The 12,699-nt window shown below is 45.4% G+C and overlaps 1 protein-coding gene across 1 annotated transcript in view; it reads right to left on the bottom strand.

Annotated features, from left to right (window-relative positions):
- Positions 1–680: 680 nt before the first annotated feature.
- The window catches only part of rbm46 (RNA binding motif protein 46), a 155,873-nt gene continuing 143,854 nt past the window's right edge, over positions 681–12,699 (bottom strand). The window contains exons 3-4 of the mRNA XM_072495805.1: positions 11,767–12,561; positions 681–1,016 (exon numbers count right to left, since the gene is read on the bottom strand). Of these exons, the coding sequence (XP_072351906.1) occupies positions 814–1,016; positions 11,767–12,561 (998 nt within the window). The 3' untranslated portion in view covers positions 681–813. The remainder of the gene's footprint in view (positions 1,017–11,766; positions 12,562–12,699) is intronic.

A 12,699-nucleotide genomic window follows, 5' to 3' on the forward strand; every position in this document is an offset into this window, starting at 1 on the left:
CCAAACAGTTCCACAATGTGAATTTTATGATCCTGCAATTGGTTGGTTGGATCCACACTGCTCAATGAACTCATATGAACCTCATCTAAAATGTATTTTCCATTAAAAAAACAACCAGGAAAAAGTTTAGTGATATTTAATTGAACACATGATTGCAACAATTCAACCAATGCAATATAAATAATTTTCTCTCAACAACTAGAACATGTAGGCATGGCAAAAACAAGAAAAATGTCAAGCTTAACAATTTGAAACAGTGTGGGTAATTTTAACCTAACTCGACGAGCAGAAACGCGTATTATTGGGCAGAACACAAACTTTACATCTCAACTAATATTACTCTCCTCTGGCTACAATTAGAAGGGGTGTAAAAGTAGTGTTGCACCCAATCTCATCAGTTTCCTGATGGATGGGTTAGGTGAAAACTGACCCCAGCATGACAGTGAACACTGCAACATGAAAAGAAAATACAGCATTGTTCTTGAACATAGTGCAGCTATAAATCCTAGTAAGAGATCTTAATTTTGGTGCATGAATTATGCTGTTGGCATTAAAGAGTAAGATAACTGAAGGGCAACAAACAAATAGACCGTTACTGTGATGAAAAACTTGCCAAGTTCATTAACAGTATTCTTAAATCTTTAACAAGAACATAAAACAATTTGATAAAGCTCTTATACACAGAAAAGAATTACACATTTGTGCCTCAATAAATTTCTTAGCATAACAAATTAACAAAAAATATTTTTAGAAAGCTAAATTGCATTCCAAAAAAAACTTACAATACTTGGGTATTCCATTTACAGTACTTCTTTAGAAGAAAGACCCATGACTAGAAACATATAACCGTTGTCCAATATGATTGTTGTTACCAAGAGGTAGTGTTGTTGACAATGGATAGCTAGGATAAGAGTAAGGTCTAGATGTGTATTGAAGCAGACTGGATGCAGAAGTTGGAAGAGGTGTACCAACTTGAGAGAGACTACTGACTGAGTTGGTCCGGCGCAAACTGTAGTCTATAAATATACAAATATGCACATTATTTCAGAAAAATTGCAAAGAACACGGTTATTGTAACAAAAATATAAAATATGACGTAATCTCAGTCAGAGCTTTTTTGTAACAAATATCAGAGAAAGCCAACATTTTGTGTCATGAGAACCTTAACTGTCGCTCCATAAGCCTTTTGCAATAATTTGTCCAAAGGTATGTTTTGAAATTGCTTTCCATAGTTTTGTTATGCCAACAGCCCAGAGCTAGTCATTTTGTAGCGAGATATATTTGCAGTCACAAGATATTCAGATAATATAAAGTGCATCTGTATTTATTACATTCACATGTCAGCATCCAACTTAAATTCATGGGCATGGTAATTCATAAGAAAATCAGTGTTTGAAAATGGTAGGTTGCATATGAACAACATGATATCCTAGGGGAAGAAAAACAGAAAAGGACCATGGCAAGGATTTTAGCATCTGATGGGGGTATCGAGATAGGCGGGTGCAAACGATAGCACCGTTGGCCAGTGTGCCAGTGCCAGCTATCCCCAGGCCATTTTCCCAGAGGCAGGATCAGCAGCCAAAGTGTTGGCCAATCAATTGAGAATCATTAATGGCCTATTACAGGCATTTTCAAAGTCAGGGTCGCAACCCACAGGTTGGTCGTGGGCATGTGTCGGGAGGGTCGCGGAGCCGTCCGTCGCGGCGCTCCCGATTGCACAAATCCGCGCGCGCAGGAGCCGGCCTTTAACAATGCCAGCTGCGAGCAGCCTTCAAAAAGGCCGCGGACCATATAAGAAAAAATGCAGCTGCACTACGCATGCTTGCCCTCTCATTGGTGCCCATGCACAGAGTTTTGCGCATGCGCACCGATGAGCGGGCCCGCATGCGCAGTGTGGCTACATTTTTTAAGATGGTCGCGGACTTTTTGAAGGCCACTCGAAGCCGGCATTGTTAAAAGCTGGCTGCTGTTCGCTCTGCCCGGTTCGGAAGTGCTTGATTCTTCTGAACGAAGCTAAGGCCAGGTTTCCCGCCCCCCCGGCGACTAGCCAGGACCCACCCGCAGAGATCCAGCGCCATGGCCTCCACCTCGGAACTCGCCTGTATCTACAGCACGCTCATCCTGCACAACGACGAGGTCACCATCACCGAAGACAAACTCAATGCCTTATTAAAATAGCTGGTGTGACCATTGAGCCTTTCTGGCCTAGTCTGTTTGCCAAGGCAGTGGCTAATATTGACGTCAATAGTCTGATCTGCAACGTTGGTGCTGGTAGCAGTGCCCCAGCTGCTGCAGCAGTTGTTTCCACTGCTGCCCCTGTTGCTGAAGAGAAAAAGGAAGAGAAGAACCAGGAAGAATCTGAAGAGTCTTATGCTGACATGGGCTTTGGTCTCTTTGATTAGACGTGCCGTGCAACAACATTGTTACAATTTACAAAAAATAAATAAAAATTGAATATAAAAGCTGGCTGCTGCGGCTGTCGCCCACGAATTTGCGTAATCGGAGACGCAGAAGATTTTTAAAAAAATTCTATGTAATCTTCCTGCCTGAAGGGAGACAGAGAACAGGTAAAGCCCCCCGTGTGTGGTAGTCACCACTAGTAGTATATGACATGTATCACGGCACTGCCCGTATAGTAGAGGTACATCGGTAAATCCCTGCCTGCTGGCTCCGCCCAGTAGGTGGCATATAAATGTGTGTGCTCGCAGGTGCTGCAGCCATTCTGGTTCCAGCTACAGGAGGCACAACATCTTTGCTCAATAAAGCCTTGATTATTCCACTACGGCCAGACGAGCAGGGGTCCTGAAAATGCGCCAAAAATGGCGGCACCCACATGGCGGGCGACAGCAAAGATGGCGGCGCCCACGGGCCGCACGTGGCTTGCGAAGGGGAAAATGGTGGCGTCTGTGGGGAGTGTAGGAATGCCGGGCCTGGAAACAGCGGCGACCAACCGGGCCTGGCAAACAGAAGCAAAGTGTCCCTTCTTCCCACAGCCGTTGCAGGTCGTGCTCTGCGCCGGGCAGCGTTGCCTGGGGTGTTTGTTTTGCCCGTAGAAATAGCACTTGGGCCCCCCAGAGTTGGCTGGCTGCTGCGCGGCGCAGGCCTGCGGTGAGCTGGAGTCGGCAGCTGATGGGGCCCACGAGGGTGCCGCGCAGTCAGGGGCGTAGGACTGGATGTTACGGGAGGCCACTTCTAACGAATTAGCGAGCTGCCTAGTTCCCGCAAGATCAACGTGGCCCCTTCCAGTAGCCGCTGGCGGACGTACGCAGACTTCATGCCCGTAACGTAGGCGTCTCAAATTAAAAGTTCGGTGTGCTGGACTGCCGAAACTGCCTGGCAGTCACAGTTCCTACCTAGTATGTGCAGGGCACGCCAGAAATCGTCCAGAGACTCCCCGGGGAATTGCTGTCTCATGACCAGGAGGTGCCTGGCGTATACTTGATTAACTGGTCGAACGTAGTGTCCCTTCAGGAGCTCCATCGCTTCGGAGTAAGTGGGCACATCCCGGATGGGAGGAAAAATGTCAAGGCTCACCCGTGAATAGAGGACTTGGAGCTTCTGCGAGTCCGAGGGTTCCTCCGTGGATGTTCGGAGGTAGCTTTCGAAGCAGGCTAGCCAGTGGTCAAAACGGACGTAGCATTGGCTGCTTGAGGGCTCAGCTGCAGGCGATCAGGCTGGATGCAGCGATCCATCGTTTAAAAAAATCTTTGCTCAATAAATTGATGCACTATCAATTACCACAAAGACGAGAGTAGTGGAATAATCGAGGCTTTATTGAGCAAAGATGTTGTGCCTCCTGTCGCTGGAACCAGAATGGCTGCAGCACCGGCGAGCACACACATTTATACGCCGCCTACTGGGCGGAGCCAGCAGGCAGGGATTTACCCATGTATCTCCACTATATGGGCAGTGCCGTAATACATGTAATATACTACTAGTGGTGACTACCACAACAGGCTTTGGGCGCGATAGCGATTCGTCCATTTTGTCCGCAGCGAACAAGGTAAGATAAAATGGTGGGTGGCAAAGGTCGGCCGGCGTGGATCACAAAAAGCCAGCCGGCGTGTGCCGCAAAGGTTGGCTGGCGTGGGTCCCGAAGGTTGGGTCCCGAAGGTTGGCTGGTTGGTAAAAATGGGTCCCCGGAAAAAAGTTTGAAAAACACTGTCCTATTAAGACAGACTTTCCAGTTGGCCTGTGGGGCAAGTCAAGGCATCCTGCTAATAGGAGATAGCCACCTTGTGGTAGACTTTAGACATGCAGGCCAGGCAGCCTTTTGGACCCCGCTTGCCTGCCAGGTGTCAGTTGCGGCTGCAAGCGACCCTGTGGAGGGATTTACTCACTACACTGGAAGTCTGGCTACTAAGGTCACTTTTTAAATTGGAAGTTTAGGAAGTTGAATAGAGGGTACCTCAAACTGCTTGCAATGCAGGTTTCATCTCCTTCCGAGCTGGTAGGCCACCTATTTTCCCTCCAGGTTCGAGAGCCCGCCACCATTCCTAAATGGACAGTAATCCTACTCTCTATCTACGAACTGGCTAATTTGGGGAAATTTACTGTTGGTTTACAGTTTCCCTTAAGGTGGCAGTTTGGACCCCCATTTGATCTAGGGTCCCTGCTCAAAAGTCAAATTCCTCCCCAGTTTGGAGTGGATGTTCGTGAAACTTTTAATAAATTACAAGTAACTTATCAGTCTACACTATATAGCATCATTGAGTCATCATGGCATAGAAGATGACATTGCCCAATCACCTCCTCCCCAAATCATCTTATTTCTTTTCAAACTAATCATCTATCCCTCAAACTAGCCCTCATGGTGTCCCCGTCTTAAAATTCTCCTGTTTCCAGATATGACGTATGACACATTTTGTTGGGGGATGGGAGAGGGGAAACCACGAAACATCTGGCATAGAAATCAGCTCTCTTTTATCAAGATGAAATATTTCTGTTGTTACTGATGTTGCAATTGTCCCAAGGATAACAAAACCACTCCCTACCTCCAAGTGCGGGGATGATCTGATGCCCCTCTCCTCAGGGACCCCTGTAAGAGGGAGATCCCCCACAGGGTCTCCTGTATTAAGGAGCCCCCCCAGAGACCCCTGTAATAGAGACTGCATCTAGGGACCCTGTAATAGGAAGACCCCCCACCCAGGGATCCCCTGCCTAAAGGGACCAACACCAGAAAAGCTGTTATTCATTCATCTCGCTTCATGGTTCAGTGACCAAAGTGATGAAACCCCAATGTTTGTAAACACTGACCACATCAAAGAGAGATAGGTGCATTCCAAGCGCTAAGTGAATTCCAAGCATTAAGTGCATTCCAAGCACTAAGTGCATTGCAATCATTCAAGGCAGGTATTACAGGGGTCCCTGGGAGATCCCCCTATTCCTGTGGGGGTCTCAATATTACAGGGGTCCCTGGGGGGGGGGGGGGGGGGTCTCCCTATTGCAGAGGTTCCTGTATGGAGGGTCGCATTACAGGAGTCCCTGGGTTGGAGGTTTCCCTGTTACAGCGGTCCCTGGCAGGGGTCTCCTTATTAAGGGGTCCAGAGGGGGCTCCCTATTCAGTCTGTGGGCAGCTCCTCCTATTACAGGGGTCCCGGGGGGGGGGGGATCTCCCTATTACAGGGGTCCTTGTGGGGGTATCCCTATTATGTAGGTCCCTGTGGGAGATGGGGGGTTCCTATTACAGTGGTTCCTGTGGGAGGTCCCCCTATTACAGTGGTCCCTGGTAGGGGTTTCCCTAATACAGGGGTCCCTGGGGGGTTGTCTTCCTATTTTTGGGGTCCCTGGGAGGGGGGGGTCAACCCTGATTACAGGGGTTCCTGGTGTCTCCCTATTATAGGGTTTGGGGGGAGATTCTGGTAGATGAGAGGTGCACAGGCAGTGCATTGTGGAAGGGGGTGGCGGCCCTTGGTTGGGCTTGGATGGTCTCTACCAGCGTGGCGGACCTCACAGTGGGCCAAGGGGGTAATTCCTCGGGGGTACTGCCTCCTTGGTCTACCGCAAGTTCCACCACACCAGGGCCAAGTTGGTAAAGACGACAAGTGATCTGCGCCCATTTGATTCCCGGCCACAGGGACTGGAGAATCACGGAGGGTCGGAGCATAGGGCACTGTGCCCGCTAAAAGAATGCAAATGGTCTTAATGACCCATTCGCATTCATTTACATACTCCTGCTGGCGTGTGGTCATGGACCTTGATTCCGCCGCTAATGAGGGGGTCAGAGCACCCAATTCAGGTCGGCGTCCGGTGTCAACCCAATTTTGCCCCGTGCCCGACTCTCCATCCCATCGGGGAATCTGATCTGGGCATCGCTGGATGGAGAATCCCGCCCACTATCAATGCTCCCTCCCTCCAAAAGAAAACTGACTACTCCATTGCCACCAATTTTCACATTTTAAATAGATTTTCAAGTCTTCGTAGGGGTAGACACTTGTCTAGAAAGAGTGCACAATGGAAATTAAAGCATTCACTTTTCATAATAAAGTATATCAAAATCAAAGGCAGGGCATATCTCAATCTCAGTATGCAGAATTCAAAGCCCCATAAGATAATCATTAATTTGAAAATTTACTTTCATTTTGGATTTCTTTCCAATGTCTTACAACCTCTCTCCTACCACCCTGTCAGACCTTACAATGGCGAAAAGCCAGACTTCCGGTGTCGGGGATGTGGGCTGAAGCTGAACAGTTGCACATCAGATGGCTCTCCTCCGAAAGACAAGAAAATAGGTACTTTTAGCTGAAATTAGCCCACAAAAACTGGACAAAAACATCCCTTCACCCTCAACAATATAAAGAGCAGCAAAGATGCCAGCAAGCAGCAGTTCAAGGCCCCAGAGGCACCAAAAACAGCAAAGGTCAAGAGCGGCGAGCAAACGGGTCAGCGGCCACTCCCGCGAGGGAGACCAGTGACCTGAAAACCAGCTCCCTGCCCCACCAGAGGATGGATGGAAAACGTTCCTCACTAGAGAACTGAAAGGGGGGGGGGCGTGCAAACAAAACCCATCAGAATAGTCACCTGAACATCAAGGTACTTAAGGGGTAGCAAAAAGATCCAGAGTCTCCAGCCACCTGAAAAGTATGAAAGCCGACATAGGTGCATCTGTTGGAGGTAGACTGAGAGAAAAAGATAAACTGTGGGTAAGAAAGGGATGGTGGGATAGACCTACCATTCATGTTACGGAATGAGAGCTAGGGGGGTAGCATTTTACGTGACAAAGATGGTTCCGGACCCGGGGGACGGGGTGGGCAGTTCTTCAAGGTCAGGGTGTCCGAGACGGGGCACCGGTCCTGGTGAACGTGTATGCGCCCAACTGGGATGACACGGAATGTGTAAAGCAGACCATGGAGGAAATCCCTGACATAGATATGCACCAACGAATCATTGGGGGGGGGATCTTTAACTATGTACAGAACCCACTGACGGGCAGGTCAAATCCCAAAACGGGGAAAACAGCAAACATGGCTGGAGAACTATGGACATTTATGGAGCAGGTGGGGGCTGTGGACCCATGGAGGGTCATGCATCCGAGTGAGAAGGAGTTCTCATTTTTTTTGTAGGTACACAAGGTCTATACCCATATTGACTTCTTTGTAGTGGGGAAATTGGTGCCGACAGGGATAGTAAGAGCGGAATACTCGGCAATCCTAATTTTCCACCGTACTCCACACTACATGGATGTGAGTTGGAGACGGGCCGTGCCCAATGCCCCACATGGAGGCTGGACATGATTCTCCTGGCCAACAAGGTCTTCTGTAGAAAACATCACAGACCATAGACGAGTATATTACTAACAACAGGAACGGGGAGGGCTCACCTTCCACGTTCTGGGAGGCGCTGACACGGGACATGAACCTCGATGCCCCCACCAGTGATGGACCGGTGTGCCCATTTTTTGACTGACGCTGGATTCTATGCTGCATCGGGAACTCCGTTACCGACGGCGGAGAATCCAGCCCAGTACTTCCAATTAATCACAGTACAGAAAGGCATATGTGGTCCCAAAACTTCTCGTCCATTATCTATAATTAAGGAAATCCAATAGTACTTACAAATCTGCGTTTGGCTGTCTGACCTGCATTCTAAACTATGTAGATAATCTCTATAAATTAACACCCATGTTTATTAAACAATTTGCAGAAAAATCTTCTAATACAAAAATTTGTAATGACATCAAGGTCAAGATTCATTCTGACAATTACAGATACAAGATTTATATTTTTCATGTTTCAAAAAAGTGTTCTGCTCACATGGTCAAAAGTGTATGTTAACTGATCAAACACACTGCAACGAATGCAAACAAAAGTCTCAGTATTGGAAAGAAGTACCACACTTTACAAATCTAATATTTAATCAGGTTTGGGTGAGCTACCAATTGTAATTTTAACAGCATGGATTTATTCTTTCATAAGAACTAGGAGCAGGAGTAGGCCATCTGGCCCCTCGAGCCTGCTCCAACATTCAATGAGATCATGGCTGATCTTTTGTGGACTCAGCTCCACTTTCCGGCCCGAACACCATAACCCTTAATCCCTTTATTCTTCAAAAAACTATCTATCTTTATCTTAAAAACATTTAATGAATGAGCCTCTACTGCTTCACTGGGCAAGGAATTCCATAGATTCACAACCCTTTGGGTGAAGAAGTTCCTCCTAAACTCAGTCCTAAATCTACTTCCCCTTATTTTGAGGCTATGCCCCCTAGTTCTGCTTTCACCCGCCAGTGGAAACAACCTGCCCGCATCTATCCTATCTATTCCCTTCATAATCTTATATGTTTCTATAAGATCCCCCCTCATCCTTGTAAATTCCAACGAGTACAGTCCCAGTCTACTCAACCTCTCCTCGTAATCCAACCCCTTCAGCTCTGGGATTAACCTAGTGAATCTCCTCTGCACACCCTCCAGTGCCGGTACGTCCTTCTCAAGTAAGGAGACCAAAACTGAACACAATACTCCAGGTGTGGCCTCACTAACACCTTATACAATTGCAGCATAACCTCCCTAGTCTTAAACTCCATCCCTCTAGCAATGAAGGACAAAATTCCATTCCTTTCATGGGGTGTGGACATCACTAATTACTTTTGAAATGAGAGGATTGCTTGTTAAGAGTCATCATATTGCTGAGTTTGGAGATGTGGGCCAGAGCAGTTAAGAATGTAAATATACTTCCCTGAAGGATAATAGTGAATCAGTTGGGTTTTTACAATTGATGATAGTTTCATGGTCACCAGTGTGAAGACTAAATTTATATTAATTGAATTCCACCAGTTGCCTTAGTGCGATTTGAACGCCTGTCCCGGGGGCATTAGCCTGAGTCTCTGGATTATTAGTTCAAAGTGGTATGTTACCACTATACCACCAACTCCCCTGATTTAGAAGGATGGACAATTATTCTATAGAAGAAAATATCATGTAATTTAACAGGTTATATACAAGATTACAGAAATTCTGGACATGATTCATTGGACTTGAAACTAAGTCCACTTTTGGGCGCGTTTGGCGGTTTCTCGGCAGCTATATTTTCGGTGTGGGTCCGCCATGTCGAGTGGGGCGGCCGATGCAGGCCACCAACCGGAAGTGCAGGGCCCCGTATCGGCAGCCGGTGCTGCGAGGAGCACCCCGGGGCCCTGCTAACCCCCTTCAGGTAAGTGAATCGCTCCGGGCTTTTTTCAGAAAAGTCCGGAGTGATTTGCCAACGTTTATTCACGGGCGTGGGGACATAGCCCCATTATTTGAGAATCCCGCCCAGGGTTTTTGAAATGACACATGAGGTAGATAGTCTAGAAAAGACTTGGGAGATTATGGCCAGCATCCCTGCAATTTCCATTCTCACTTCCTTCAATATCCTTGGATGCAGGCACCTCATCCAGTCCCAGAGCCTTGCCAATTTTCAGTATCAACAGTCTATTCAAAATTTCCTTCTTAGCAATTTTGAACCGTCCTCGGGACAGTTTCCTCGACTGTCACAATATCCTGTGGAGCATTTACCTCCTTGGTAAAGGCTGATGCAAAGTATTCATTTAATACTTCAGCCATGCCCGCAGCCTCCATATGTAAATTTCCTTTTAGGTCCCTGATCCTCCATTTATCACCCTTTTATTATTTATATACCTATAGAAGATTCTGGGATTCTCCTTTCTGTTGCCTTACAGACTTTTCCCATAATCCCTCTTCACTTCCCTTAAGTGATTTATCACCTCCCCTCGACAGCTTCGGTATTCCTCTTGGTTCTCAACTGTATTTTCTACCTGACACCTTTCATAAGCGGGCATTTTCTTCCTTATCTTAATTTCAATCTCCCTTTTCATCTAGGCCCTGGATTTGTATGTCCTATCTATCCCCTTTTAAGGTATTGACTGTGTCCGGACCATTTCTGTTTTGAAGGTAGTTGATTGTTCAACTACATATTTTCCCGCCAACATTTAGTTCTAGTCTAACCGGCCCAGGTCTATTCTTGCCCGTTAATTATTTTTTATTTTGCATTGGCTATTTCCTTTTTCTATCATTACCCTAAACCTTACAATACAATGATCACTGTGCCCTAAATATTCCGCCATTGAAAGGGGAATTTATTAATAGTATGTTATTTATAATGTTAAATTGCAGTTTAAAGGCATTGTTTAATTAAGTGCTTTGAGCACATATAAATAGGGGTCAGCTGGGACACTGGTGGGGAAGAGAGGTAGGAGACTGAATAAAGTAAATAAACTTGCTCAGTGAAGAAAAACTCTTCTGACTTCAACAACCAGCTTGAAATCTATTAACATTCTTGCTATCAAAATGCTCAAAAGAACTAGATTATCATAGATTATCACTAGAATTCAACTTCCGTAGGATTCTTCCAATTGTCTAGGACTGAGTGTCATAAAAAATGCTGTAATTGAGGTATGCACTACCATAGTCTATCATTAAATGTTGAGTCTCTAAAAAGTGATAATACTTTTCCATTTTTGAGAAAAATATTCTCCGGTCTGCCAGCTGCATTTTCCAGCGCGGCATGCCCCGCTGGCAGCAAAATTCTCTGTTCCTGCAGCCGACAAATGGGGTTCCCCATTGTGGCCACCCCACGCCGTCGAGAAATATGTGGGCGTGGGTGCACTGCTGACGGACCGAAGGATCTCACAGACAGAGAATTCCGCTGATTGTCTTCGCAGCGATCGCTTGAATATCCCCAAATGCTCCAACGCAACATTTGATCTATTGGTTTGTTTAATTGGAATCAGCAGCAGGTATAGATAGTCAGTTCAAGTTTTTATTTTTATTTCAGAACTGTTTAATTGGTAATTGTAAAGCTATTTCTTTGATATTAATGTGGTTAATTCTCTGTTTAAATTAAAGTTTGTTTTAACATAAAATATACCTATTGGTCAGGGTCATCACATCATTCCTGGGTATTCTTTCCTCACAGTTTTCTAAGTTAAAAAAAATTGTTCAGGATTCTTATCCGATGTCCTAACTAACATTGCGACTGGTCCAGTATCCTAATACTTCCTATGTCATTACAAAATGATATTAATTTTATGCGATTTTTCCTATTCAGAACATAGCCCAATAATGGCACTCCATTCAGTAGCTGTAATCTGTGGAAATTACAAATTTATTTTAAATCAACTAAATGTGCGAGGCAAAGTAAAACACTTATTTAGTTCAAAGCTAGTTGCTCAGATGCCTTAATTATAAAATTACATAGTTGTGATATAGTAGACTTCATTAGTTCTGTGCACCTTAAAACGATCACAAGCAGGAAAGCCAGAGATACTTACCTAAATGTGTTAATGCATATTGTGCTGCCAGCTCCTTAGCATCTTCCAGCATCGTGCAGAGCTTATCGGGCATGAAATGGCTCAGTGTACCTTGTGAACTGTTTGCAAGGGATGGAATAACCACTTTATAAACAAGCAGTTGCTTCCCATCCTGACTTGTAGTTGAGTATAGGTAGTACTCTGGTGGTGCCCAGTTATTTTTGTTGCAGTAATACTCCAAATGTGTAACTGAGGACTGAAAATGACTAGGCTTTAATGAATAAATACTCAAAGGTGTAAGTTTTATTCCAGGAAATAGAGGATATGTGCACCTCTCTAATTCAGGTGAGCATGGACTATGGTGACCATTCAGACGCGCTGGTAAGCTTGGTGACCGTCCTGGGGTTTTTGGTACTCCATCCTCTTTGTTGGTAAATGTCAGTCGTTGATTTTCACAATTAAGATTGACTTGACTACCTTGAGTGTATTTCCATGAGCCATCTTTATTAACTGGCTTTGCAAGCGTGACTTCGATGCTAGCACCATCTATACACTTTCCATTCATAATATTCATAGCAGTAACTGCATCATCTCTGTCAAAAAAGTGAACAAATGCATAGTCTCTAAGTTTCTTCACACGTTCAACTGCTCCGGGTTTGATTTTATTGAACTCCATCTTTATGGTCTCTTCTGTTGTGGATATCATCAGGTTCCGCACATATAGTACTTTAACCTTTTGCATAGTTTCCTCGTCTACTTCTTTTTCTGGGTCTGCCCAATCCACTTGAATAGTATGTCCCCACAATTGGAAAGTACCTGAAAAAATAGATAAGGTAAGATGTAATTTCAAAAGCTACATAGACTTAGGTATAAGTTGTAAACTTCTAAGATAAGTTGTAAACTTCTAAAATGCTTATTATTTCCATCACTATGCAATTACAAATACACTGCAAC

The sequence above is a fragment of the Scyliorhinus torazame genome, chromosome 3, assembly GCF_047496885.1.
Source record: "Scyliorhinus torazame isolate Kashiwa2021f chromosome 3, sScyTor2.1, whole genome shotgun sequence".
NCBI classification, from domain to species: domain Eukaryota; kingdom Metazoa; phylum Chordata; class Chondrichthyes; order Carcharhiniformes; family Scyliorhinidae; genus Scyliorhinus; species Scyliorhinus torazame.